The 24,065-nt window shown below is 37.2% G+C and overlaps 1 protein-coding gene across 28 annotated transcripts in view; it reads left to right on the top strand.

Annotated features, from left to right (window-relative positions):
• AFDN (afadin, adherens junction formation factor) overlaps positions 1–24,065 on the top strand; it is a 110,687-nt gene that overhangs the window by 16,232 nt on the left and 70,390 nt on the right. For 22 of the 28 annotated variants that reach the window (XR_001465955.4, XM_015284352.4, XM_040698601.2 and 19 more), the window contains exons 2-6: positions 13,308–13,503; positions 15,218–15,333; positions 16,932–17,095; positions 18,659–18,819; positions 19,761–19,918. Coding sequence is in view for 27 of the 28 variants with exons in the window: in XM_015284352.4 (XP_015139838.2) it covers positions 13,308–13,503; positions 15,218–15,333; positions 16,932–17,095; positions 18,659–18,819; positions 19,761–19,918 (795 nt within the window). In the remaining variant the exon portion in view is untranslated. The remainder of the gene's footprint in view (positions 1–13,307; positions 13,504–15,217; positions 15,334–16,931; positions 17,096–18,658; positions 18,820–19,760; positions 19,919–24,065) is intronic. The other 6 variants (XM_015284360.4, XM_040698600.2, XM_015284353.4 and 3 more) reach the window with 1 other exon arrangement.

The raw sequence follows: 24,065 nt of genomic DNA, 5'->3' as shown, positions 1-24,065 counted from the left end.
TTGGGACTATCGGTCCAATCCCCTGAGTCTTCCTAGGGCTTTATCCAGTAAGGACGTGAAAGTCCCTGAAGATCATGCACTCTATGACTTCTCTGGGCAACTTTCTCCACTGCTTGACTGACTTCATTATGACAGAACTTCCTTATATTCAGTTTACAGTCCTCTTCTTTCAACTTGATGTCCCTTATCTCTCGTGCTTCCACCATTGCACTACTATGAAGATCCTTGCTGCATCTTCAAGGTGGCTTTCCTGTAGATATTGGGATCTCTTTTGTAGGTTTCCCTAAAGCTATCTCGTTACCAGGTGAAACACACCCTGTTCCATCCATCTCTGCTCATAAGATAGTTTTCCAGCCTTCTGACCATCTTATGGCCCGCTGAACTTGCTTCGGTTTTTGTCCTTCCTGTGTCATATGGCACAAAACTGGATAGATGAAGATAATCATTTTACTTGATCTATAGTCTGTAGTCCTACTAACATAGCTCAGAATGCTGTTGGCCACCTTTGCTGAAGGGCACTTCTGACTCATGTTCAGCTTGATGTTCTCCAGGGTCACCAGGTCCTTTTTAGCAGAGCTCTTCTCTAGCCAGCCACTCCTGAGCCTACATTCTTGCAGGGCCCTGTTCACTTGAGTGGCAGGATTTTGCATTTGTCCTTGTTGAATTTCATGGAATTCAAAAACAAACCAACATTCAAAAGCCAAAAAACAAACACATAAAAGAAAACAAACAAAACATATTAAAAATAGCCTTCCAGAATATCGTTTTGTGAAACATTTGGGTATGTTGGGGGCAGAGATTGAACAAGATTCTAATATTGCAGAAAATACATGATTACAAGTTGTCTAAATTCCACTCTGTCCTGTTTCCATTTCCTATTCCTATACACTTCCTCCTCCTCAGGATTGGAAGCCTACAGCAGCTGATGGAATAAATATTTGCAGTGAATGAGTTGCAACCTACTGTGGGGAACCTGCTTTAGCACAGGGCTGGACTTGATGTAGGTCCCTTCCAACTCCTACAATTCTGTGATCCTGAGAATTAGGTTCGATTTTTAATTTTTGTTGTTGCTTACTGTAATATTTATTCCTGATTACTTTTGGATTTATAATACTGTATTCTGTGCAGTGCAGCGTTAACAAGTTTTTCGTATTGAATCTCCTATTTTGCTGTATTTTGAATTATGCTGTATCTGTGATACAAATCTCTGCATGATGTCTAGAAGTCTTTACAAAATGGTACGTATTGCTTGAGGCAAGCCATGGCTGCTGAATGTATCTTGCATTTGTGATCTTTAAAAACAGAAAGCTCTATCTATGAAACGTTAATTTTAACCACAGACAGATCTTTTTTCATGGTATCAGAACTTCAAAACATCTGGTGTAGTTGGTTAGACAGGGAAATTAGGTTAATTGCATGGAAATAGAGCCACGCTGATAGTGTAACATTTTCTCATTGAAACTGGTACTTTAGCGTTTTTTCTAAGTAGACTGTAATCTCAACTGGGTAGGAATGTTTAGTATTGCTAATTTTTTCTTCAGAGGAGTATTTTTACCATTAAGATTTAAAATACTACTTTGGAACTTGGATAGTGTGAATCTGTTAATTCTCTAAATGTTCCAAGGCCAGAATTAACGTACAAGGAACGTAAAATAAGCCAAGCATGCAAAATCCTCAGAACTCAATATTAAATTTTGTATTTTGATATTGGATTTAAATGAAGTTTTAAATTACTTTTTCCTGCATGTTATATTGGAACCAAAGATAATACAAACTTGTTGTCCATTCCATAAGTAGCTAAGTTACCACTTCAGCTGATACTCCCCTTGTCTGGATGCCTGTTCTTAGATTTCTACCCATAAACGTGGTTAGAAAGTGTTGTAGGTTGTTTTTCTTGTTTTGGGCACTTCAACAAATAAATGAGTCACATACTGATCCTTCAAATCTTTATCAAGACTAAAAGTAGAGCCAGATTCCTACCTTGTGTGGTATCACAATGAAGTGATGATTCAAGACACTTTATGTATTGTTAAGGAATGATCAACGTTTATAAGGGGGAAGGGCACTACCTTGCTGCTGTTGAGAAATTGAACTTTTTCGTAAAGAATTGTCCTGCACATAACACTTAACGTAGTTAGAGGCTTCCCCTCTCATGTATGTTGGAATGAAGATCAACAATTCAGTAACTGAAAAAATTTTGTGGAACTTGGGCATATATATTTCAGCTATACTGTTCAAATAGTTAAAGGTGATTTATGACCACATTTCCTTTTGCAAAATGTCACTAAAATCAGCCTTTTTGTACCATATGATATCATCTTCTAGGTTATTTATGCTATTATGAAGAGAACTGCACAGGAAGTGAGGAGCTTCCTATGTAATCAAGTGGTCAACTGTTGTTTCCTCTATCGGGACTAGAGTTGGCTATTACTCACAATCACCAAACTTTCATTATTGTCCTGAGTGTGGAGCAGAGACTCTAAAGCAATAGGAGTGAGAGAGGAAAATGCAGTGGCCACGACTGAATTACTGCAGTTCTAGAAAGAACAGTTTTTGACTCATGTAGCTTTAAGGTGCTTTCATTTTAATGACTGACTTTGTGACACTAAGTAATTAAGGCTTACTTTCAGCAATTTTAATTGATTTTTTTTAATTATTATTATTATTTTTAGTTTTTATTTGTTTTTAAAATATCTTCAATCTACTGTATCCCTGCACTGTCTTAACTATGTCAACTTCCTCAGTTCTCATTTTCTTCTAATAATTTCCATTTCTTTCCTCTTCTGGCCTGTTTGTTGTGAAGATGCTGCTGTCACATTTGCAGGAAGTCAGAGGCTCAGGACTGTAAAGTGAGCGTTTGTGTATGGACAATATCTGATACAGCATTTTGTAGAAGGTCGCTTGGCATCACGTAATTCCTCCACCATTTGAGACATTTCTACATGAACTGAGTCCTTGTCAGTATTCTCTTTTTACATCCAGGACATGAAAAATATTTCTGAAGCTAGTATTAGCAACCAGAGATTGTTGCTCTAATGAATTCTGCACTTGGTGGTTCCTAAGATTCTGGGTGTAAGTTGTTTCCAGTAGAAAATACCATCTTGGCATGATCTTGATAAATGTAGTTGAACTTGGAAATAATAGAAAGCTATCTTTATTTTATACAACTTACTCTTAGACGTTAGATGCTATGTCTTTCAGTATTACAATAAACATGTTCCTATTCTTTTCAGTTAAATGATTTACTAATTGAAATATAGTCAGATTATACTTCCGTAGCCTTTGTCAGGCCTCTTATATTGAGTTTCAAGAGCAGTGTTACTTTCATAATGTTGTGTTTGTTGAGGCTTGGACTATTTAAATAGATGTTTCAATAAGTGGGATGCAATGTCTTTAATTCCCATACATATTCAAGTTATTATCACTGGATACTGCTAGCTAGCTTTTGATATACTTCCCAATCCATCAGGATCTGAATCTGCAGAGATGTTCCTTGCTTCTGTAAAGTACTATTATTGACTTTATTTTGAATACCAGTGTACCAGTTGCTGCACAGGGAAAAATACAAGCATGTGATTTCATATTCATTTCTTCAGCTAGTGATATGGCTTTCTAGCAGCCAAAGATTTCTCCACTCACTTCTAGTTCACTTGGGTGTTTTGTAATCCCTCTTTTATGCTGGCCTTGCATCTTATATGGCTTCATGGGAGAGGTTCTTAAGGAAGCTGGGGGACAGATGTTGGTTGTTTCAGAGCTAGTCCAGGGGGAAACACCCATCAGAGTTCACAGAAGTGCTTGCATTGGAAAAGTTGGCAATGACAAACGTGGAGCTGGAGTCAGGTAGGTGGGGAAGGGGAAACTAAATCAGAAACAAAAGAAATATTTTTGTTGAATAGGTATGTAGGTTGCTGCAAAAGTAATGCCTCCTATTTATTTCCACAGAAAATACAACAGATACAAAGAGCACAATAACATTATTTAGTAGAGGAAATTCATAGCTACAGAACACTATTTTTCAGCACACTCACCACCATTAGCTATGCATTTTCACCAATGATGTACAAGAGCCTGCATGCCACATTCAAAAATCTACACAGTGGAGGTGACTCACTGTAACCACTACTGAAATGCACCATCCACTGCCTCACTGTCATAACATCCACTGTTTGGTCTCCGTGAATGTTCAGCAAGCATCAGTGAATGTCAGTGGGGACCATTTTTTCCATGTGCAGGATATCAGTGACACAGCTTCGCTTCGAATGCGTTCCCATGTCAGTCTCCGTTCTGTCAGACTGCCCCTCTGTTGCCATCTGTCACATGGCAGCGATGTGTAATGGAGTGTTAGTGGAAAGGTTCAACCCCTACTGCCGTACCACCACTGTACGCCTCTGATGCTGTGAGCCAACATAATAAAATAGGAGGCGTTACTTTTGGAACGGTCCTAACATGTAAGTATGACATATATTTAAATGTTTAGGACTATTTTGAACTAACTAGCTTCTGTGTTAGAGTGGAGGAATTTATTTCTAGCACGAAAAGTCAAAGAGAAACTTCACAGACGAGTGAATGCAGGATCAGTATCAGTCTGAAGATACTGTAGATGGCATTACTGCAGAGAAAGCCCCTTTTTAACTTGTCAGCAAGTGGCATTGTTTTCAGATGCAACTAACTGAAACTGAATGTCATTCACCAAGCACTGTATTTGGTAAATTTGTTGCCAAAGATTATATAACAGGATTAAGTAGGATCTGCAGGGGGAAAGCTATCAACAGCTGAACTTCATCAAACTGTTACAGCTGTTGTAAAGATTTTTCGAAGCTGTCCATGTCCTTGGGTATTCTCCATTAAGATAATCAATGCCAGTAATGAGCTGTTTTATAAGCTTTAAGAAATGGTATTACTCCTGTAATTTAAAAAAAGAAAAGAAGACTGAATTCAAGATGATGATACGTGCAGGGTTTTCTGAGTAACGGGATTAAAAAGAAAAGCAAACTTGTCTGGACTCTCTCTCTCATGTTTGGAAGTTTCAATATGGACCAAGTATTTCATTTAGATGTTCAGAAAGTTTACTGCTAATCCTTCTAATAATGTCTAAAGGGGAGATGTTTTCATTCACACCTATTTTTATCTGTAGTGAATGAATATCTCTTCTTTTGGATGTGTGGCAAAAGTGACTTCAGAAAAATGTGTTGGCTCTTGCGTGTGTGCTCAAACTGAAGCCGCTTATAAGCACTGTGGTTGTGCATTGTGGAGTGAGATCAGTAAATGGTGTCACAGTCACTTTAATTCAACAGTGCTGATCTTGGGTTTTGTTTGCTTGTGTGTGTGGGTTGTTTGGTTGGATTTGTTTTTGTTTGTTTTTTTTTTTCAGAAAGAATACTGTTAATGATTAGTGCAAAGTTGCTTTTCTTTTCTGAGAAAAAGAGGAAGCGAGGAAGGTAAGTATTTTGGGTAGAAAGGAACAACAGCATTTGTTCAAGGAGATTCCTCCACCTATTTCTATCCAGTGCATTTGTTAGAACAAAGGTTGTGTTGTAGGTTACGTTTTGAAATGGTATTATTCCTTCTGGCTTGACTGAGCTAATATACTTGGAAAATAACTTTTTGAAATCCAGTCAAGTTTTGGATTTGAACCAATGCTATCTGGAATGTATGAACTTAATGATTGCAGACCAAATTCCAAGACGGTGCAACAATAATTGTACAACTGGAACAAATTTAAATGTTGCACATTAATGTCTCTTGAGGTAGTTGAACTGGTAATAAGGTTAATGAAGCTGGCAACAGTCCTGTGCGGTTCTGTGCTATCACATTGCTTTTTGGCAAGATCTTGACCTGCTATAAAACCTTCAGCAATGTCAATTTGGCAGTGAGCTCTGAACAGTGCTGTAAACAAGAGGATACAGATTGAGAGTTCTTTCTGCTTAGAACCCAATTTTCCCCAAGTTTACGTACTCAGTAATCCCTCGTAGGTTTTGCGTATTGTCAGGTAACATCCTCTTGCTTCTGTTTGGTTGTTTGATTCTTCATGTTCATAGGTGCACTGAGATCCCTCAGAGAAAATACATAAATAAATAACTATGTAAATACCTTCGTCTTTTTACACTGCCTGCCCAATCTTGGTAAGCTGGGAAATTTGGGTCTGGTCAAGAGTACGTTCTGTATTAAAGGCTTGAGTACCTTTTTGAGTTGCATGGTATATCTTAGTTTTGTCTGCTTGCAAAGCCTTCTGTTTTTATGTGTTGGTTTTTTTTTTTTCCCAAGTAGATTCCCCGCTGCTGTTTTTGTCTACTGTGGGAGAATCAGGTGCTTGTTTCCTATTAGGCTTGTTAGCATTCCTACCATAAACTCCTGACTAATTAGCCCGGTTGCCAGAGCGCTTGCATGCAGAGTATCGGATAGCATCTGCGTTTTTCTAGTTCAGTCAGTGTAGCTGGATGTCTTAACCCTCTGCAGTACAGGTTCTAGCACATCCGATGGGAGTGAGGAACTAATGAGACATGACCAAGTCTATCAGTGCAGGAAAGAAGTTGGGGCAATCAGTCTTAGCACCGGCTCTGTCAGTTGAAGAGTAAATATGATACGGCCCCTGGTTGTATTATGCAAATGGGACCCAATTTTTATGTTTGCTCTGTTGAGTCATACTGAAACTTGATACTAATATAGTAAAAATGCACTGCTGATTAAAAGAAATTAATTGAGGTGCCCATTTAAATTGTTTGTTAGTGCATTTTTTGTAATGCAGTGTATGTTCTTCTCATATTTCCAGTAGCAAGTAAAAATGAACATTACCTCTGTGAGTGATCAGATAGAGACAAGATTTCATTTCCATGATGAAGAGAGAGGCTGTAGTGTCTGTACTTCTGGACACTGGAGTATCCAGATAGAGAAATGCTGGGAGTAATTTAATTGATGCTGTCTTTAATAAAACAACACAACCAACCTTAGGGAGGGTGGCCACAAGAAACAGGGCTGCACGGCTGTGGTTGCTGGTGGAAATGCTTATTTCAAGGATGCAGATTTGTTTTAGCTAACAGAAATGCTGATCTGCCTGTAGCTGTTGCTATTTACGTTGCTGTAACCTCAAGACCTCAAAACTTCACTTCAAAATTCTGTTTTCAGTTTTTACTAGTTTCACTTAACTTAAAAGCTAGCTTTACTGACATTGTTATGGTTTTGAGATTATTCTTAATGATGTTTCTCTACCAAAATTTCTGTAGGAAACAATTTTATCTCTTTAAATTATATAGAAAATATGGCATAACTCCGGTATCCAAGAGCTCCTTCAGTATTTCAATTCCAGAAGTGCTGTTAGTAGTAGGATATTCTAAATTTTAGTTTATGACTTTTTGAAAGTTGTTTATTTTCTTGAGTTTCATGCGTTCAGAGAATGAGCCTATATGAGAGAGATGTGCCATTTCAGTAGCAGGCCGCAATTTCCACTCAGAAGAGCCTGACAGTGCTCATGAGCTGATACAGTTCTGCCATATCAGCCTCAGCATGAGCAGAATTTTTTTTGTGCTGGTGCCACTGTATATAAGCTAAGCCTACTTTCTCTTTAAAAACCTCCACTGAAATCTGCGCTTGTTATGTAGAACTTCAAAAGATTCCTTTTGAAAGCCTGTTTGCCTCTAGCTTTGGAAATAGCACTTTGAAAATGGAATTGCTACCCCACACGGAAAGACCTTATTGCTGTGCTGTTAGCCTCTTCACTACTGTATAAACCTGCATGAGAAAGCAGGAGGACAATGAAGGGTCGCCTGGCTGCTGGCAAGGTGAGCAGATGACTAAGGTGATGCTGCATCATTGAGCAGGTGTGAAATGTGGAACAGTTCGGGCTGGACGGATCAACTGCTGGCTGCTAGCTTCTCCTCCCTTCTTTGTTCTGGTGCTTATCTGACCTGCACACAGGCCTTACGGCACACTGAGCCAGCACAGCCCAAAACAAAGAAGTCCCTATTGGCTTATGGGGCTGTAAAGGCTCTGTGCAGGGTCAGGAGTGTGCTGATGCTAGTGGAAAAGTAGAAAAGAATTTCTAGCTTGACTGAGGTTGCTGCTCCGTGGTTTGTAGAAGCAAAAGGAACAGTCTTTAACAAAATAAATAGGTGAGACTCTTGCTTTATTTATTTATTTTTAACATGTAACTGGAAGGGGCTACGATGGATAGTCTGTACGACTTATTTTTCTTCTCATAAGTGTTGTGGAGTTACTGACAAGTGTTCTGTTCTTAGGTCTGCAACAAAGCCATGTTGCAGGCAGGGAGTGGAAAGGTAAGGGATGTATCCTCAAGACCTATTGCTGTTTGTTGTTGTGGTTTTGTTGTGTTTTTTGTTTGTTTGTTTTGGCTCCTGCTCTTAAATGTGTCTTAAATGATGAATTCAGCGTAGACTTTGCCCAGGTTTTGACTACTTGGCTGTTTTCAAATATGAGACTCTGCATGTATCTATGATATTTGGTGGAGATTGTTTCAGAGTATTTCAGTGGACCAAACGTGCATGTCAATTACTTCTTTTTTCTGTCACGTTGCCTTCTTCCAACAATTTCCCAAATAATGAGGCTGCTTTAGTTTGTTTTTCTTTTTTAAAATGTGATTTATTTTCTATTTTCAAAGTACCTGTTCACAATGACTGCCAGATCCTCCTCATTATGTTATCAGGAGAGTCACAGAATAGCCGTTATGCCTGCATTAATATAGTTTATAACCATATATATGACTTAATCTGGGAGTGTGATTTAATCTCCTTTAGCTTTATTTGCTGTGTTCTTGTGTTTAAGTGGTCTAATTTAATGAATTATTGAAGTTTAGATAATTACATAACCATTAGCACTCACTGTTAGAAATATGTTGGTATTTTTCAGTAAGTTGTCTTAGATTTCATTTTGCAGGAAGAGGGATCTGTGTTTCCTTCTGCTTAATTGTGAAAAGTTAAATGATGCTGTACATGTAACAAAAAATATCCTGCAGGTGGCAGACAGTTGCTGTGTGTTGCATATGCTGGTAAGATTTTTGCAATTGTTTTCTGTGGGTTTGAAAATTAGAGGGCAGAGCCTGTAGTGCTTTTGGGGAGCACCCTTGGCATATTTTTGTCTTATTTCTCATGGTAACTGCTTCTGGAGCTGTAAGTCTTGCTCGAAGACACTTGACGATGCTTACACAACAAAGTGTTGTCAGAGTGAAGTGTGGTTGGTTGCTGCGTGCTGTCTGGTGGCCTTGGCAAAATACAATTCTGACGCTAACTCTTTGTTTTGAAGGAGGTAGGAGTTACCCTCCCTCCTACTACACCAAGTTTACTTTGGTGTAGATGGGTCAACTGCAGAGTTGGATTTTGAAACGTGAGGTGATTATTTTTCATGCTGAAAATAATCAAGATTACAGCATGCTTTTCTTTTTGTCCAGTAGTCCAGTAGTCACTGTCCAGTAGTCACTGGATTGATCATTCTTGTTTTGAAGGCAGTTAGAGAAGGAGGGAGAATGTGTGCAAGATACATTAGAATATTTGCATCAGCTACAATTTAAGGTTCACTTGGACACTCAGGCTGCATTTATGGTTAGCAAATTCTTTTTTAGAGTGTGTTTTAGTTATATTTATAGAAATGAGTTTTAATCTTTGTTTACGATTTTATTTCTGTAGTGTTTGTCATAGACTGCAGTGGTTGTTGCAATGACTTAATTGCATTACATTTATACTACACAAATGTTTGTAGTATCCATGTTTTTTGATCTTGACCTCTCGTTTTGTAGTGAGGCTGATTCCTCAGGTGTAGTTTTCTTCAGGAAAATAAATAGGTGGTTTCTCCTAGTTATCCACCTCGTGCTGTGCGTTACTGATAATTCCCTGATAGAAGATTGTTGTTGGCCCTGCTTCTGTGAACACAGCTGTGGCAGAATGAGTCAATCTGCAGTTGAATATATCTTTGACCCGCATGTCAAAGGTTTGCTAGAGAAATAAAGCTGATGAAACTGTTGTTGATTTTAATAGGAGCTTTTTATTCGTCCTTGTTCTTCCTTTCTTCTCTTGAAACCGTTTGAGATATTCTGCCATCAGTTGTGAAACTGCACTTGTTGAGGTGTTTGAAAGGCTGTAGGTTAGCAAAAGCTTTGCTTTCTCCAGTAGATGGAAAATGTTTTAAGACATTTAATAGGAATTATGGCAGATTCTGCTGGTGTTGCTAGAAGATTTTTTTTTTTCTTTAATCCTTTTTAATAGTTTATTATAGAGTTTGTGTATGTTCCTGTTTGGTTAGGAATGCGTGCTGCAAAGCGTCATGTAATTTTAATGCTTATTTCCTTGGTGATATAATGTTTGTTGGGTTTTTTTTTGTTTTGTTTTTAATCTTGTAGGGGTTTCTTTTTACTTAATATATTTACTTAGGATATTTGTTAGTATTGCATAGATATGTTGCATGCTATGGATGTGGAAGCAATTCTATTTTTCACTCTGTAGATTGACTATGGGCCAGGTACTAAGGAACTGCATGAATGTTTCAGAATATTGTGCAGTGTGTGACCTATTGGATCTGTATTGTGACCTGAATGCATTTAAAAGCAACAGGTATTTGCTTTAATTCTAACTGTTGCACTCTGCATTGGTTTTATTGTGATTTATATTCTGTTAACAAAACTCTTGAGCAACAAGTACGTGTATCTGAATAAGAATCGCAGCTTAGTTAGAAGATAGGCCTCTGCAGATTTTTGCCTGAAGAATTTGAATGGAGCACAAAGAAAGATGTGATGTTCTCAGTGCCAGTTTTTGGTATTTTCTAGAACCTGCCACGATGAATGCAGTTTGCAAGATAAAGAGTAGTATTAAACAGCTTTAAAAAAAATAATAATCAATGATATACTCTTGGAGATGTTACAGATAAGGATTTCTGACCTGAAGTTTGTATATTCTGTACTACTCAAGAGTTTAAATCCTTTATCAAGTGCTACCCATGTAATATACCCACTTATGCTAAATATTGAAGTGTGTGTTGATTTGTGGTTGGTACTGGTGGATGGAAGTTGAAAAGCCTGCCCATATTCTTTGCCTGTGGGAATAGCGTCCTGACCTTTGTTTGTTGCTGAGTCCCACGTAGTTGAATAATAATCTCTCAGTACCTCCTCTGACACTATAAAGGAGGGGTTTCCTTTCTCATGCGGGAGCATTGCTGCGGATTACTGTGGCTGGCTATTTGCTGCTTTGTTTGCAGAAGCCTCTGTTTAATGCTTCAGGAAGTCCAGGTTTCCCTGCTACAAATCCCATTGTATCACGTTGGAGACTTTTCTCGAACTTCACTTACTGCACATTCTTTTCCACTTTTTCCACTTGTTTTTTTTTCATATGCCTTCTTGTTGTGTTCTCCTTGCATAAAAAGACTGGAACGGGGAAAAGAAAAAAATAACTGCTTTTTTATAGAGATGTTTGAGAAACGGAAGTATTTATATTTCAGTCTTCCGTTGCTTAATACACTCAGTGAGTTCTTTAACCAGTTTCAGTAATCATACACCAAACCTCTTATTTATTTGCTCTTCTGTATAATTTAACACTGAATGAGTGATTGTCATGATTATTCCTTAATAGTGCTAAAAGCAGAAATGTCTATGTGATAGTAAGTAACGGGGAGCTACATCTAAAGAGCAGAAGAGCATTGCAAGAAACAGAAGTCATTTTGCTGAAGCTTCCTGGAAAACTTAAGTGATAATGTTTGATTTAAAAACTTACATGCCATGCTTTCAGTTTCGAATGTTACTTAAGTGGCTTGTATGACTGTTATGTTTGTTTCCTGCATTTGTAGTGTTCTTTTTCAACTGCTGATGATCTAGGTCACTGAGGCTGTCGAGGAGACCCATAGCATTGGGAATGCCAGTGTTCTCAAATACCATTTTGTCAAAGATTTTTGCAAGATTTTGGGGAATTTCATAGAATCATAGAATCACCAAGGTTGGAAAAGACCCACAGGATCACCCAGTCCAATCATCCACCCATCACCAACAGTTCTTGCTAAACCATGTCCCTCAACACTGTGTCCAAATGTTCCTTGAACACCTCCAGGATTGGTGACTCCACCACCTCCCTGGGCAGCCCATTCCAGTACCTGACAACTATTACATATGTATCAGTGAAATAAATTAGTTGAAGAAAAACCCACTGAAGGTTGGCTTTAATGCAGTACTTCAGTATACTTGTTTTGTATGTTTTTCTCCTGACTTTTGTTGTGGTTGTTAATATCGCGGTGTCTTGTCTTCACAAACTCAGGATGCAGTACAAATAATAATAATAAAAAAGCCCTTTTGTTTCTTTGTTTTGTTTGTTAGGACTGTGCAGTGCCAGTGAGAAGTGAAGTGAGGGCCTTGTCTGATTTCAGATCGGTTGCTGCAGAGTGGGGAGCACAATGATAAGAACAGTGTTTACAGTTGTAAAACGTGTCTTCTATGTGTATCTAGGTTTATCTTTCTGTGCAGATCATAATACTTTTTTCCTGGAGTGATAGAAAAGCTTCAGCAAATGTTTCTGGTTTTTGCTGCAAAAGGATAACGTGATATCTTTTCTGTGATCAGTTGCAGCACTGGAAAGGACTGTGCTTAGCATGGAACCTGCCATTGCACCCAGCACCAGAGGATATTTCTACTAGAAAGCCTCAGGAAAGTGAAGGCACAAGCAGTGATGATTAAACAGCAAACTTGGCAGCATTGGAGTGGTTAGGGAGCTGTACTGAAGACCAACCTTTCTGAAAAATATCAAATAAAACCCATTCTGGTTGATTTAGCTTCCTGATCAGGCTGTTTCTAGGACAAATGAATGCCAAGCGTAAGACAGAGGAGCATGTGGTAGGGTAAAGTAGAGAGAAAAGATGACTCAGCTCAGGACTGCTGTGATAGAAAGTTATTATCTTTGATACACGTTCCACTCAGTTATATTTAGCTTGTGTTATTGCAGATGTAGGATGTGAGGGCAACCTGTGGGCAACAAAATAGATTGGGACTGCTCTCAAGATATGCTTCTGTGTGAGGGGAAAAAGCGTGTATTAATTTTTCTTCGGGTAAACCTGAAAGTAACTTGAAATTTGAATACTTGAAGATTGAAGTTTTAAATATTTGCAGTAATGTAGAGTACTTGATTTCTTTAAATGGAAAATCATGTTTTTTCCATGTTTATACTGTCCTTGTCAGTAATCTCGAGTACCCTCAGACTTTGGAAAACCAATGCAATATTTGTATGCCGGACGATCTCATAACAATGTTTCTAGCAAACTGAGCTATGAACTGCTAGCCATTAACCAAACTCATGGGTGTTTTTTTTTTTTTACTTTTTATATTTTTACAGGATTTGGAATTTCATGGTGTAATGAGATTTTACTTTCAAGACAAAGCAGCTGGAAACTTTGCAACAAAATGTATCCGTGTCTCAAGTACTGCCACAACTCAGGATGTGATAGAGACTCTTGCAGAGAAGTTCCGGCCAGACATGCGCATGTTGTCATCCCCTAAATACTCGCTCTATGAGGTGCATGTCAGTGGAGGTTAGTACTTATTTGTCCTCTTTCCTGCATCCGTGCTGCTTTCCTACCCTCCTTTAGCCAAAACCCCTTTAAGTTTTGCTCCCTGTTTCTGAGCTGTATAACAGACTTCAGTTTTTGTTGCTGTTATGTATGTCACTACTAATTGTTACACCAGGAAGTGGTATTTCAGAATGTCAGTATGTCTGTTAGGCCTGCAGTTCATGTAAGTTTTAATTATGATTATTAAATGCTGTACTTGACATCCTCTAACTTGTTGACATTTGTGAGAGTGTTGCTATTTTTAGGACCAGTCGATTAAGACTGGATTTATAGTGGGAGAATGGAAGTGTTAAATTGGAGCACTTGAGAGTGCATCTCAGTTCTTTGATGCTGTGGGCCTTGTAGGTAGCCTTATGTCATATGTGCCTTTACTGCTAAACTGGAGAAGTTCAATATACTGTTGTCTGAAGCTGCTGTGTTTTTTAAGCAGAACCTTTAGTGTTATCTGGGAAGAGCTTAGATTTCTAAACAGCCTTTTGATGTTGCTAGTATTTGTCTTCCCCAGTAATCCCTCACTTCAATAGAATGCATCAGGTTGGAATCAGGGTAGGGTGCAGTGGGTCACTACAAAACTCTGGGAAACTAGTGTCTTAAATACCTTCAATTCTTCTTTTGAATGACTGAAACTAATATAATGTGTGATAAAGAATGGATGTTTACTGAAGTGTATGTCACTTATCATGGTCTATAAGTGATGACTTGATGCGAGTCATAAGGGATAAAAAAAAAGTTGATGTGTCGTCACTGATTAAAGTGATGATTACTATATGGTTTCTCTGCTTCAGGTTTTAAATCCCTTAGCACTGCATTTGTAGCCAAAATAGAATAGTTTCCTTTGCAGGGAAAGTTCCTGATGTTTAAAGTATGGCTGGTAAGAGAAGCACTTTATTTAATATGAGCTTTTCACATTAAATAAAATGTAAATGCAAAGACATCAGTGCTGTGCATATATACTATCTCCTACTTCTAAATGGAGATAAAATAACAGTAGCTGCTTAATTTCTTTAACCACTCTCGGATTTTTTTTTCATGTAAAATGGATGCAACACAGTAAATGAAGTTTGTGTAGTATATGTACATAATGGATTTTTTGTTTTATAGTCTGATTTGTTTTTTACAATCTTTTAAAGAACTGTAGTTCTTGGGCCAAAGTCAGACTGGTTAAACAAGGAAGATGAGTATTTCAAAGCTTCATTAAACTATGAAGTTTCAAGGATTTTAGCTGCAGAAACAACTTCTAATTGTTTATCTTATGTTTTTGAGCTTCAGTTCTGATAAAGTGCATAAGTCTGCTTGTTATGGACCTTTATCTTACGTAGATAATCTTGGGTTTGGTATTGGAAAGGGGCCGTTTATCTCTGCATCCTTACATCACTAGGCTCTATACCTTCAGGAAAGCATCAGCTGATTACTGGAACAAGCTGCCCAGACAGGTTGTGAAGTCTCCTTCTCTGGAGATATTCAAAATCCACCTGGATTATTTCCTGTACAGCGTACTCTAAGGAGCCTGCTTTAGCTGGGGCATTGAACTGGGCCATCTCCAGGGTTGCCTTCCAACCCTTAGCATTTTGTGGTTGCGTTACTGTGTGCTGTTCAGTGGAAGTGCAAGTTTGTTTCTAGATCTCTTTGCTCTTGAGATGCCAGGTAATTGTTAACACTTTTCATTTTTTTGAAGAAGAAAGAAGATTAGATGTGGATGAGAAGCCTCTTGTTGTACAATTAAACTGGAACAAAGATGATCGAGAAGGAAGGTTTGTTCTCAAGAATGAAAATGATACGCTTCCTCCAAAGGTGAGACTTTAAGCAATATGCTGGTGGTAACAGCAGTCTTGCAATTTATGGGACTTGCTCATGTATCAAAACTCTTTTTGAATTCTGTTTTTCTAATTCCTGAAAAAAAAATGCTGGATGGTCATCTTGGATATCTGCAGCAAGTCTATTTAAATACTTTAAGTGTATCCTCACCACCCTCACCATGCAGCATTTTTATAATTTTTCCAATTTCTTGTGATACTTTGACCCATGTAGCTGTCTGGTATTGTAGAATGTAATACCAGAAAACTTTGTTCTAATAAGATGAAGTAAAAATACTTTCCAACCGTATACAACACTAAATGCCTAAGAGCTAATCCCACCTCTTGCAAAGCCTTTAAGGGAGAATGCCAGGAAGTTATTTAACTAAAACTTGTTACCTGCTTCAGTAACATTCAGTTTCTTAAAGAAACTGGTGGAAGAGTTTCTTTTTGGGGAATTAGTTTCCTTCCCACAGCAAGGGAAGGATGTGAAGTTTTAGTGTACCTGATGTTCTTCTTTTTCCTCTTCTCGTTTCTTTTGTATTGGTATTAGTATTCTCATTTCTTTTTGTATTTGTATTAGTTTTGTATTTTGTATTTCATTAGTAACATGAACTTAAATCAGGCTTTGGCTCCTGAAGTAATTAATCGTATACATCATATATTTTATCTAACTTTTATTTTAGTCTAAGTTTATAGATACGGTAAATATGCTGTTTAGAATGGGCTATCTTCAGACAAACTCATCTTGGGCTGAGCACTACATTTCATTTACTCTTGGATTTAGGGCTTTTTAATTTTAAAGATGCTTTGGGTGTAAGTTCATGAGCTATTTTGGTGTTAGTGCTATACTTTTGACTACAGGATACACCCATATTAGACACAAGGAAAGAAAATTAATGATGCCTTGTACTATTACCAGTTGTGCTATTCATTTTCATTGAATTAACAGAGAAGAAGGATTGAAGATTACTTCTTTGCTTCCTGGTAGAAGCAAAAGACCCTGCATTATCTTTCTCTCATCTTTCATGATTTTTTCCACAGAAGGCAAATTACCAGAGGACTATAGGTATCTTGAGTAAACAAGGAGCAGGAATTGGAGAAGAGAGCAATGGAAAGGCATCTCAGAAATATGCACTATTAGGAGAATTGTCCTCTCTAACGTTTGTCCTTTTACAGTTTGTTCTTATTTGGTGTTGTAACACAATGATCTTGAAAAAAGACCAAGTATAACATTGTTTGGTGAAATAGATTTCACTAGGAGGTGGAAATTAGTTTCACTTATCTTTGAGGCCAAGTAGACAATAGTTAGTATTCAAGTAAAATTCTGTTGTTTCTTCTGTTGTCTGAGTATACTTCCTTTGTACAAGGTATTTAATCAGTTCATATTTGCTTAGGAATGTGAAATTATTTTGGCCTTTTATGTTTTCCTTGTGGGTATTAGTCCTATCCCACGGTAGCATACTGTCCTGGAGTATCTTTTTTTCGTATTATTAAAACTATAACTTAATCGAACGTACATGGAAAATTAAAATCAATAATAACATTTCTTTAGATTAAAAATGCTGGAAGTTGTTTTAAACTGGTTTATTTCAGAAGGCTCAGAGTAATGGCCCTGAAAAACAAGAAAAAGAAGGAGTAATACAGAATTTCAAACGAACTCTCTCAAAGAAAGAAAAGAAAGAGAAGAAGAGGCGTGAAAAAGAGGCATTGCGACAAGCATCAGATAAAGATGATCGACTTCTTCATGGGGATGATATGTAAGTGTTGTAAACTCTGGTCATTTCATACAACCGGCATCGTTCTTTAAAGGATTTATTCTCTCTGCCAAATGAGTCCATTTTATTCTTTTAGCAGTAGTTAACATAGGTATTTTACCATCATAAGCCAAAATAAACAATGGCAATTTCTGTGGCTTGTATGTTCATTTTTGGTGTAAAGCTTACTTTTTTTTATCAGGAACCTTAATTCTTGTGCAAAAATTGACACATTCTTGTTGACTTGGACTTTTTTTTTTTTCCTTTTTTGAGCATTTGCTCTAGTTTGGTTCTGTTCCCTTCTCTAATTGTTTTGTCTTTTGACAGGAAAATAGTACTTGCAGGTGGCTGCATTTGACTTATCACCTGGCTACAAGCCTGTTCATTTGGCTTTTTTGTTGTTGTTTTGAGATCAGGACTGTTTTTCTTTTGTATAGTACTGCTCTGCATGGACATGTTTGCAACGTTCTTCACATGTCAGTATGTGGCTTTCACATGGGCTTTCCAATTCTGTACAGTTACTTAGCTTGATCTTATTTAAAAAAAAACCAAAACATAGAATTATATTTAAGTACATGAGCAGAAGTAGGACGAGAGGGAATGGCTTCAAGCTGCGTCAGGGAAGATTCAGGCTGGACGTTAGGAAATACTACTTCTCTGAAAGGGTGGTCAGGCACTGGAATGGGCTGCCCAGAGAGGTAGTAGAGTCACCGAGCCTGGTGGTGTTTAAAGAGCATTTGGATGTTGTGTTAAGGGACATGGTTTAGTGAGAACCATTGATGAAGGGCGGATGGTTGGACTGGATGATCCTGTGGGTCTTTTCCAACCTTACTGATTCTATGATTCTAAGTAAAGTTGTGAACAACAATCACGTACTAATTCTGCTTCAACATGACTTGCAGTATTTGTAACTCACAACTAAGTTAAGGGTGTTATGTAAGGTTCCTGTGACTCCTCATCTTTTTTTTTTTTTTTTTTAATAAGAGGTAGAAGACCCCTTTTCATCTTTGAAAGGTAGCAATCATCAGTACTTACATTGATCACTGATTATCTCATGTTCATCAACAGTCCTAATCCTAGAAGATGTGCTGTTAGTATAGAAACCATCTAACAGTAACTTAAATGATCTCCTATATGTATGGATTCCACTTGCCTTTTATGAAGTGATGGGGTGATCTATAGATTGCTCTGAAAGTAATGCTTCCTATTTGTTTCCACAGAAACTACAGTAGATACAAAGAGAACAGTAGCACTATTTGATAGTGTTTTGAAGCTGAGTATGTGTTCTATTTTTTTAACGTGACCCACCTTCTCTTCATATACCCTTCCATGTCAGATGCCATTTTGTCAGGCTGCCCCTCTGCTGCGATCTGTCGCATGGCAAAAAAACGTAACAGAATATTGGTGGGAAGGTTCAACCTCTACTGCCATATCACCAACATCCACCTCTGATGTCATGGGCTAACATAATGAAATAGGAGACATTACTTCAGAGCAACCTTCGTGTATATATATTTTCAGATATTAATGGCAATTTTTCTCTCTTTATTTAAATTAATTTGGCAGTGAGAATTCTCGCCTTGCAGCTGAGGTTTACAAAGATATGCCTGAGACCAGCTTCACTCGCACAATATCTAATCCTGAGGTGGTTATGAAACGACGGCGGCAGCAAAAACTAGAGAAGAGAATGCAGGAATTTCGCAGTTCTGATGGCAGACCAGACTCAGGTAAGTAGATTACTTCTAGTTAAATTTGTGTTAATCTGTTAACTGAGTGAGTATTTTTAAGGCCAGCAGTTCCTGTGAATTTGACTTCAATTAACCCCAAAGTACAAAAAGATACTGGAGACAGTAATAGTTAAGTATGGTGTAATCGAACAGATGATTCATAGAGGTAAGATTCCACAGGAGTGTACTCTCTGACTAGTGTGAGCTAGAGGCAAGTTGTTGGGAGAGAGTATGCTTATTGATCTTAGTAACAGTGCTGAGCAAGGACAGAATTAGATTTATTAATGTGACAAATCATAGAAGCCTTCTGAAGTTACTGTGGTTCATTTTGCTATGAACAGTTTCAGTGATCAGCAGTGCAATCAGTGGCACAAATACAAGATGACAAGGAATATTTGTTCGGCTCTGCCCGAAGGGTTCTCCGGAAGATCTTGTGGATCACAGTGATCAAATATTTCCTGTTGTTAATCTGAATACAAAGAGCAAAGTAGTTGTATAGACACCATCGTTAGATGTAGAGATACAGAAAGCATCACTTACAGGAGGAGCCTGAAATGGGCTTTTCAAACAGAGGAGAGAGTGTCAGAGATCAGTACAAGCTGTCTGTTAAGATGAGAGAGATTAGTTCTTCATCCAGTTGTTTTCACTGTTTCATTTTGACGTCACCAGGAGTGGTAAAAGATGGTGAAGTGTAGGGTGAAAAGCTTTCTTGGAGAATACAACATCACTGGAGACTTCTACCTGTGATCAAAATACATTTTGAAGATTTTATGTAACCTACCTTCTATTAGTGAGTTGCCTAAATGATATCTGAAGAAGTTCTTTCTTAGATTCTGTTAGAAATACAATGAATTACTGCCTTTTTTTCTTTTTTTTTTTCATTTTTATTTTTACTTTATTTTATTCTGTGGTAGCAGTATTAATTGCATTTTGTTTCCAAGGTGGGACGCTGAGAATTTATGCGGACAGTTTAAAACCAAATATACCATACAAGACAATCCTGTTGTCAACTACAGATACTGCAGACTTTGCAGTTAGTGAAGCACTGGAGAAATATGGCTTGGAGAAGGAAAACCCCAAGGATTATTGTATTGCTCGTGTAAGTAAAGTTGCTATGTCATAATTCTTCCCGTGTTTCATATTTTGCTTTTGTTCTTATCAGTGGCTTGAAATTGAATGGAAAGAGTTTGGTAGTTCAACAGCTGGCATAAAAAAGACATAAAAAATTCACAGCCTCCCTGGCAACCTGTTCCAGGACCTCACCACTCTTTCAGTAAAAAACTTCCCCCTGACATCTAATCTAAATCTCCCCTCCTTTAGTTTAAAACCATTCCACCCATGTCCTATCACTATCTACCCCTGTAAAAAGTTGATTTCCCTCATGCTTATGAACTCCCTATAAATAGTGGAAGGCTGCAATGAGGTCTTCCTACATCCTTCTCTTTTCCAGACTGAACAAGCCCTATTCCCTTGAACTAAATAAGTCTGCTTGGAGTCAGAACTGCTTAGTCCGAACTCCATTATTAAAGGTTCTTTATGCCTTTCAGTGGTAGCTTACCCTCATATATCAGAAAAGATGAAACATTTAACTATAACTTGCACTTACTTTCAGAATTTAATTATTTTAGGAGTTTTAAGTGGATTTTATAGAGTGACTCCTTCTGAGAGATAGAGCTGTATAAAAAAGGGCTCATGGACAGTACAGATTAAAAATTATAAACCTCTGTCCACATCAACTTCTGAAAGAGAATGGCAAGATATGAAAATATTAGTTAACCTGTAACTGTGGTCTCAACTATTAAAGTTAATTTACATTAAGATTTTAAATACTCATAGATTTTTTTATCGTAAGGAAGAATTTTTTTTAAGTAGCAGCTACTGTACTTTTTTATGACACATCATGTTTTAAAAGTGATTCTCAGTCTTGTCTGTGAAGTATTTTCTATGTGTAGTCGTAAGTATGCTAATTTTCTTAATACCGCTATTCTATAAATAAAATCAATGATTCTCAGTCATCAATGTTGTTAAATAGGCTTCTGATTTGACATCCCAGTTTTTCTGCTGTTTTGAGAGAGTTGTAGCCTGCAGCAGAAACATTTTGACTTTCTTCAGAATTTGAAAAAATTTTTGTATTGAACTGTTTTGTTTAGAATTAGAGGGTATTATGATGTATTTCAAACTATTTATGATTCAGAGAATTTATTGAGGTGATTACACGCTTATATACCAGGGAAATATTTGCAAGTTACTGCTGTCATAATGACATTCCCCTCTTATACCTCCACTTGTTCTTCAGTCTTGCGTGTGGTTGTTTAACGTAGAAAATAGTTCACGGAACATTGCATTGATGTTGGGAAACATTAACCAAGTCTTTGCTCTGAAGTAAATTGCTTTAACTTAATTTTCAGGAAAGCACATTTGTAGAATACTTCGGCTTTTCTGAGGGATTCCGAGGATCTTCTAATTTATACCATAAATTTCTATAATTAAATAACTTCTCTGCTCACACTTTAAATATGAGTGGTATTCATTGACTGATAGCCAGTCTTTTATAAAACCTTTCAAGTGCAGAAAACTTTACTGTTCTGTTCATCAGAAGTCATTGGCTAAAACCTGTTCAGCCTTTCTGAGTGCCTCTGTTGATTAAATGTTTGGTTTTCAAATAAGATTCTTGCTTCTTACTGAAGTTGAGTATTTTTTAGATTAACCTAACTTTAAAATCTAATTTTGTTTTCCCCCACGTACTTCATTAATTTGCTTTCCTTGTTGGAACTATTAAGACATCCTAGCCTGATAGTTCTTTCAACATTCCTTCTTTTTTTTGAAACCTACAAATATGTCAGCACATAGGTTTCATGGCAGCTTAGCATAACTTCACTGAAGAACCAGAGGTGTTCTTTACCTCTGGCAGGGCTTCTTCCCCTACCTTGTTTTTCAAATACTTCATCGTATTCATTCTGTGGAAAACCAATCGTTTTTGTACATCTTACTATTTTTAACTTCCTAAGTTGAAAGCAGTGTACAGTAGAACTGGATAACTTCATTTTCCTATTAGTTGGGATTTGTAAATACTGTGTTCTCTTTGGGCAGCAGGTGACAAGTCTTCAAAGAAGACTGAAGCAGTTCACATTTATTTAAGTATTAAAACAGATGTTAAATTACATGACAAGGCCTTTGTAAGGCTGCATAATTACATGTGATCAAGTGCACTCACTTGTGAAGTTTCAGTTGAAACTTTTATGTCACTGCTTACCATTGACAACTTCTGTTGTAAATAGTTACTTCCTATTAGTTGCTTTCTTTCATATTCCACTTTGTTGTATTTCATGCTGGATCTCTATGCCCAATTCTGAAGTTTTTCCATGTAATCAAGCAAATGCAAGTCTGTTCTGGTATACATAGTTTGTTTCAGTACACTTGCTTTGTGTTTCCCTGCATAATATGAGGTTCACCGCACATGTCTCAAGATGTCAAATTAATTAGACAGTCTTCCACGCTACCTGTGTATATTCACTTAGGGCATAAGACATGAGGCATGCAGCAAACCAGTTAACTCCTGGAGTGGAATCTTGATTAGGCCTTTGTCTTAGTGTGCTGCAATTCTTAATTACTTGAGGATAGGATGTAAACTTCTTGTAATGTCAAACAAAAACATGCAGTTTATGGTAAATAGGATTTTCTTCTCTTTGTTTGTTTTCTTTTTACAGAAACAGACATCAAATACTTGAGGATTTTTGTTTTAACAAGCTCCATTGTGGGTTTTTTTGAGGCACATGGGCAAAACCTGTGTTTTTTCTTTTCCTTGCAAAGAAAATTTTAAATGAATTTAAAATTCACAGTAGATATGAGGCACTTTTTTTCTTTTTTTTTTTTTTTGCTTAATTATTTATTCACTTGAAACAGAGACAGTGAAAGAGCTTATAGAAGGGCTGTTGTAGTACTGGTTGGTTGGTTTGTTTTATTTGGAAGTTTTGATAAGGCTAGGTCTGATAACTTTTCCTGTAGCTAAATTTGACTCTTATTTATCACAGGGGACTTAAGTGTTTAGGTATTACCTTCTGTTATTGGTTGATCACAAAAAGTGCCTTGCAAGGATAAGTTTTAAGTTGCTGTGGACTACTTTATTTAGAATTCTTAGCCTGAATTTTCTGCGTTGTTCATTGCTTTTCGAAATCAATAAATGTAGGTTGGAGTGAATGTATGATATGCATGCCCATGAATGCCATTATAAGGAAGCAGAGTATATTCTTCCTGATTTAGTATGTGTTTGGTTTTTTTTTTTTTTTTCTTCAATTTGTGGGTTGTTAGTTGCTAAGACTTGTGATCTTAAGTTAGTTTTTACCTGTCCTGAGTTCCTACTGCATTACAGAAAGCAGGGGAATGTATGTACCTGATTCATTAAGGGGTGTTTAACAGCACCTTCTGTTTTTTCAGTATGAAAGCAAAGACAGAAAAAAAAAAAATCAAAGTGTAAACCTATTCTATGTGTTCCCATTATTCTAAAATGTGGGAAAATCAGCCTTGTGGGAGATAGAGGCAGTATTCAAATAAAGCATGGGTGAGATGGTTTCTAAAATTGCTTTGTGATTAGGAGCTTCCTGGCTCGTTAAGCTCAGTTGTGGTGTTGTGTGTCTTTGCTGTAGGTTAGGTCATGTACCTTTTTTTTTTTAAGCAATGTGTGTCTGAGTTTATCAACTCACTCTTCTTGTGAGATGGAAGTAATAGTAACTGACTGGAAGGATGAGGAGATTACTGCTTCTGTGACCATTTCTCTTCAACTTCTCTGTTTTACTATTGCTGTTAGTTAAGCCAGGAGTGCCAGTGTACGTGTTAATCCAAGTTCTTAAGGCAGAAGTAACATCAGGGGCACATTGTAGCCCTTGTGGTTTTTATCTCTCATCTTTCCTCTAATTTCAGTGCGTTTGGATTTTCTTTGGTTTACTCTCCAATCTAGTATTGTTCAGCCCTTGAATAAACAGAATTTTAGTGTGTGGTTTCTGTTTATGCTTGATCTTCAAGGGTTTGTGCTTTTAAAATATTTGTTTGTTGTAGGAAGCTTGAAAAGCAGTCTTACTTGAGTAGCTAATTCATATTATCCTGTAAGAATAATTAGTTTTAAAATCTGAGACGTGAAGTAGAAAAGAGTGGTTTGGCAAGATAAGATTCCAGTCTAGATGTATTTCTGTTTCCTTTTGGTTTATAAATTAGAATATTTTCCTGAGTTCATAGTATCTTGTCTATTTGAA

This window comes from Gallus gallus, chromosome 3, assembly GCF_016699485.2.
Source record: "Gallus gallus isolate bGalGal1 chromosome 3, bGalGal1.mat.broiler.GRCg7b, whole genome shotgun sequence".
In the NCBI taxonomy this organism is placed as follows: domain Eukaryota; kingdom Metazoa; phylum Chordata; class Aves; order Galliformes; family Phasianidae; genus Gallus; species Gallus gallus.
Note: the sequence above shows the minus strand (reverse complement) of the source record. Positions and strands in the feature narration are given on the sequence as shown.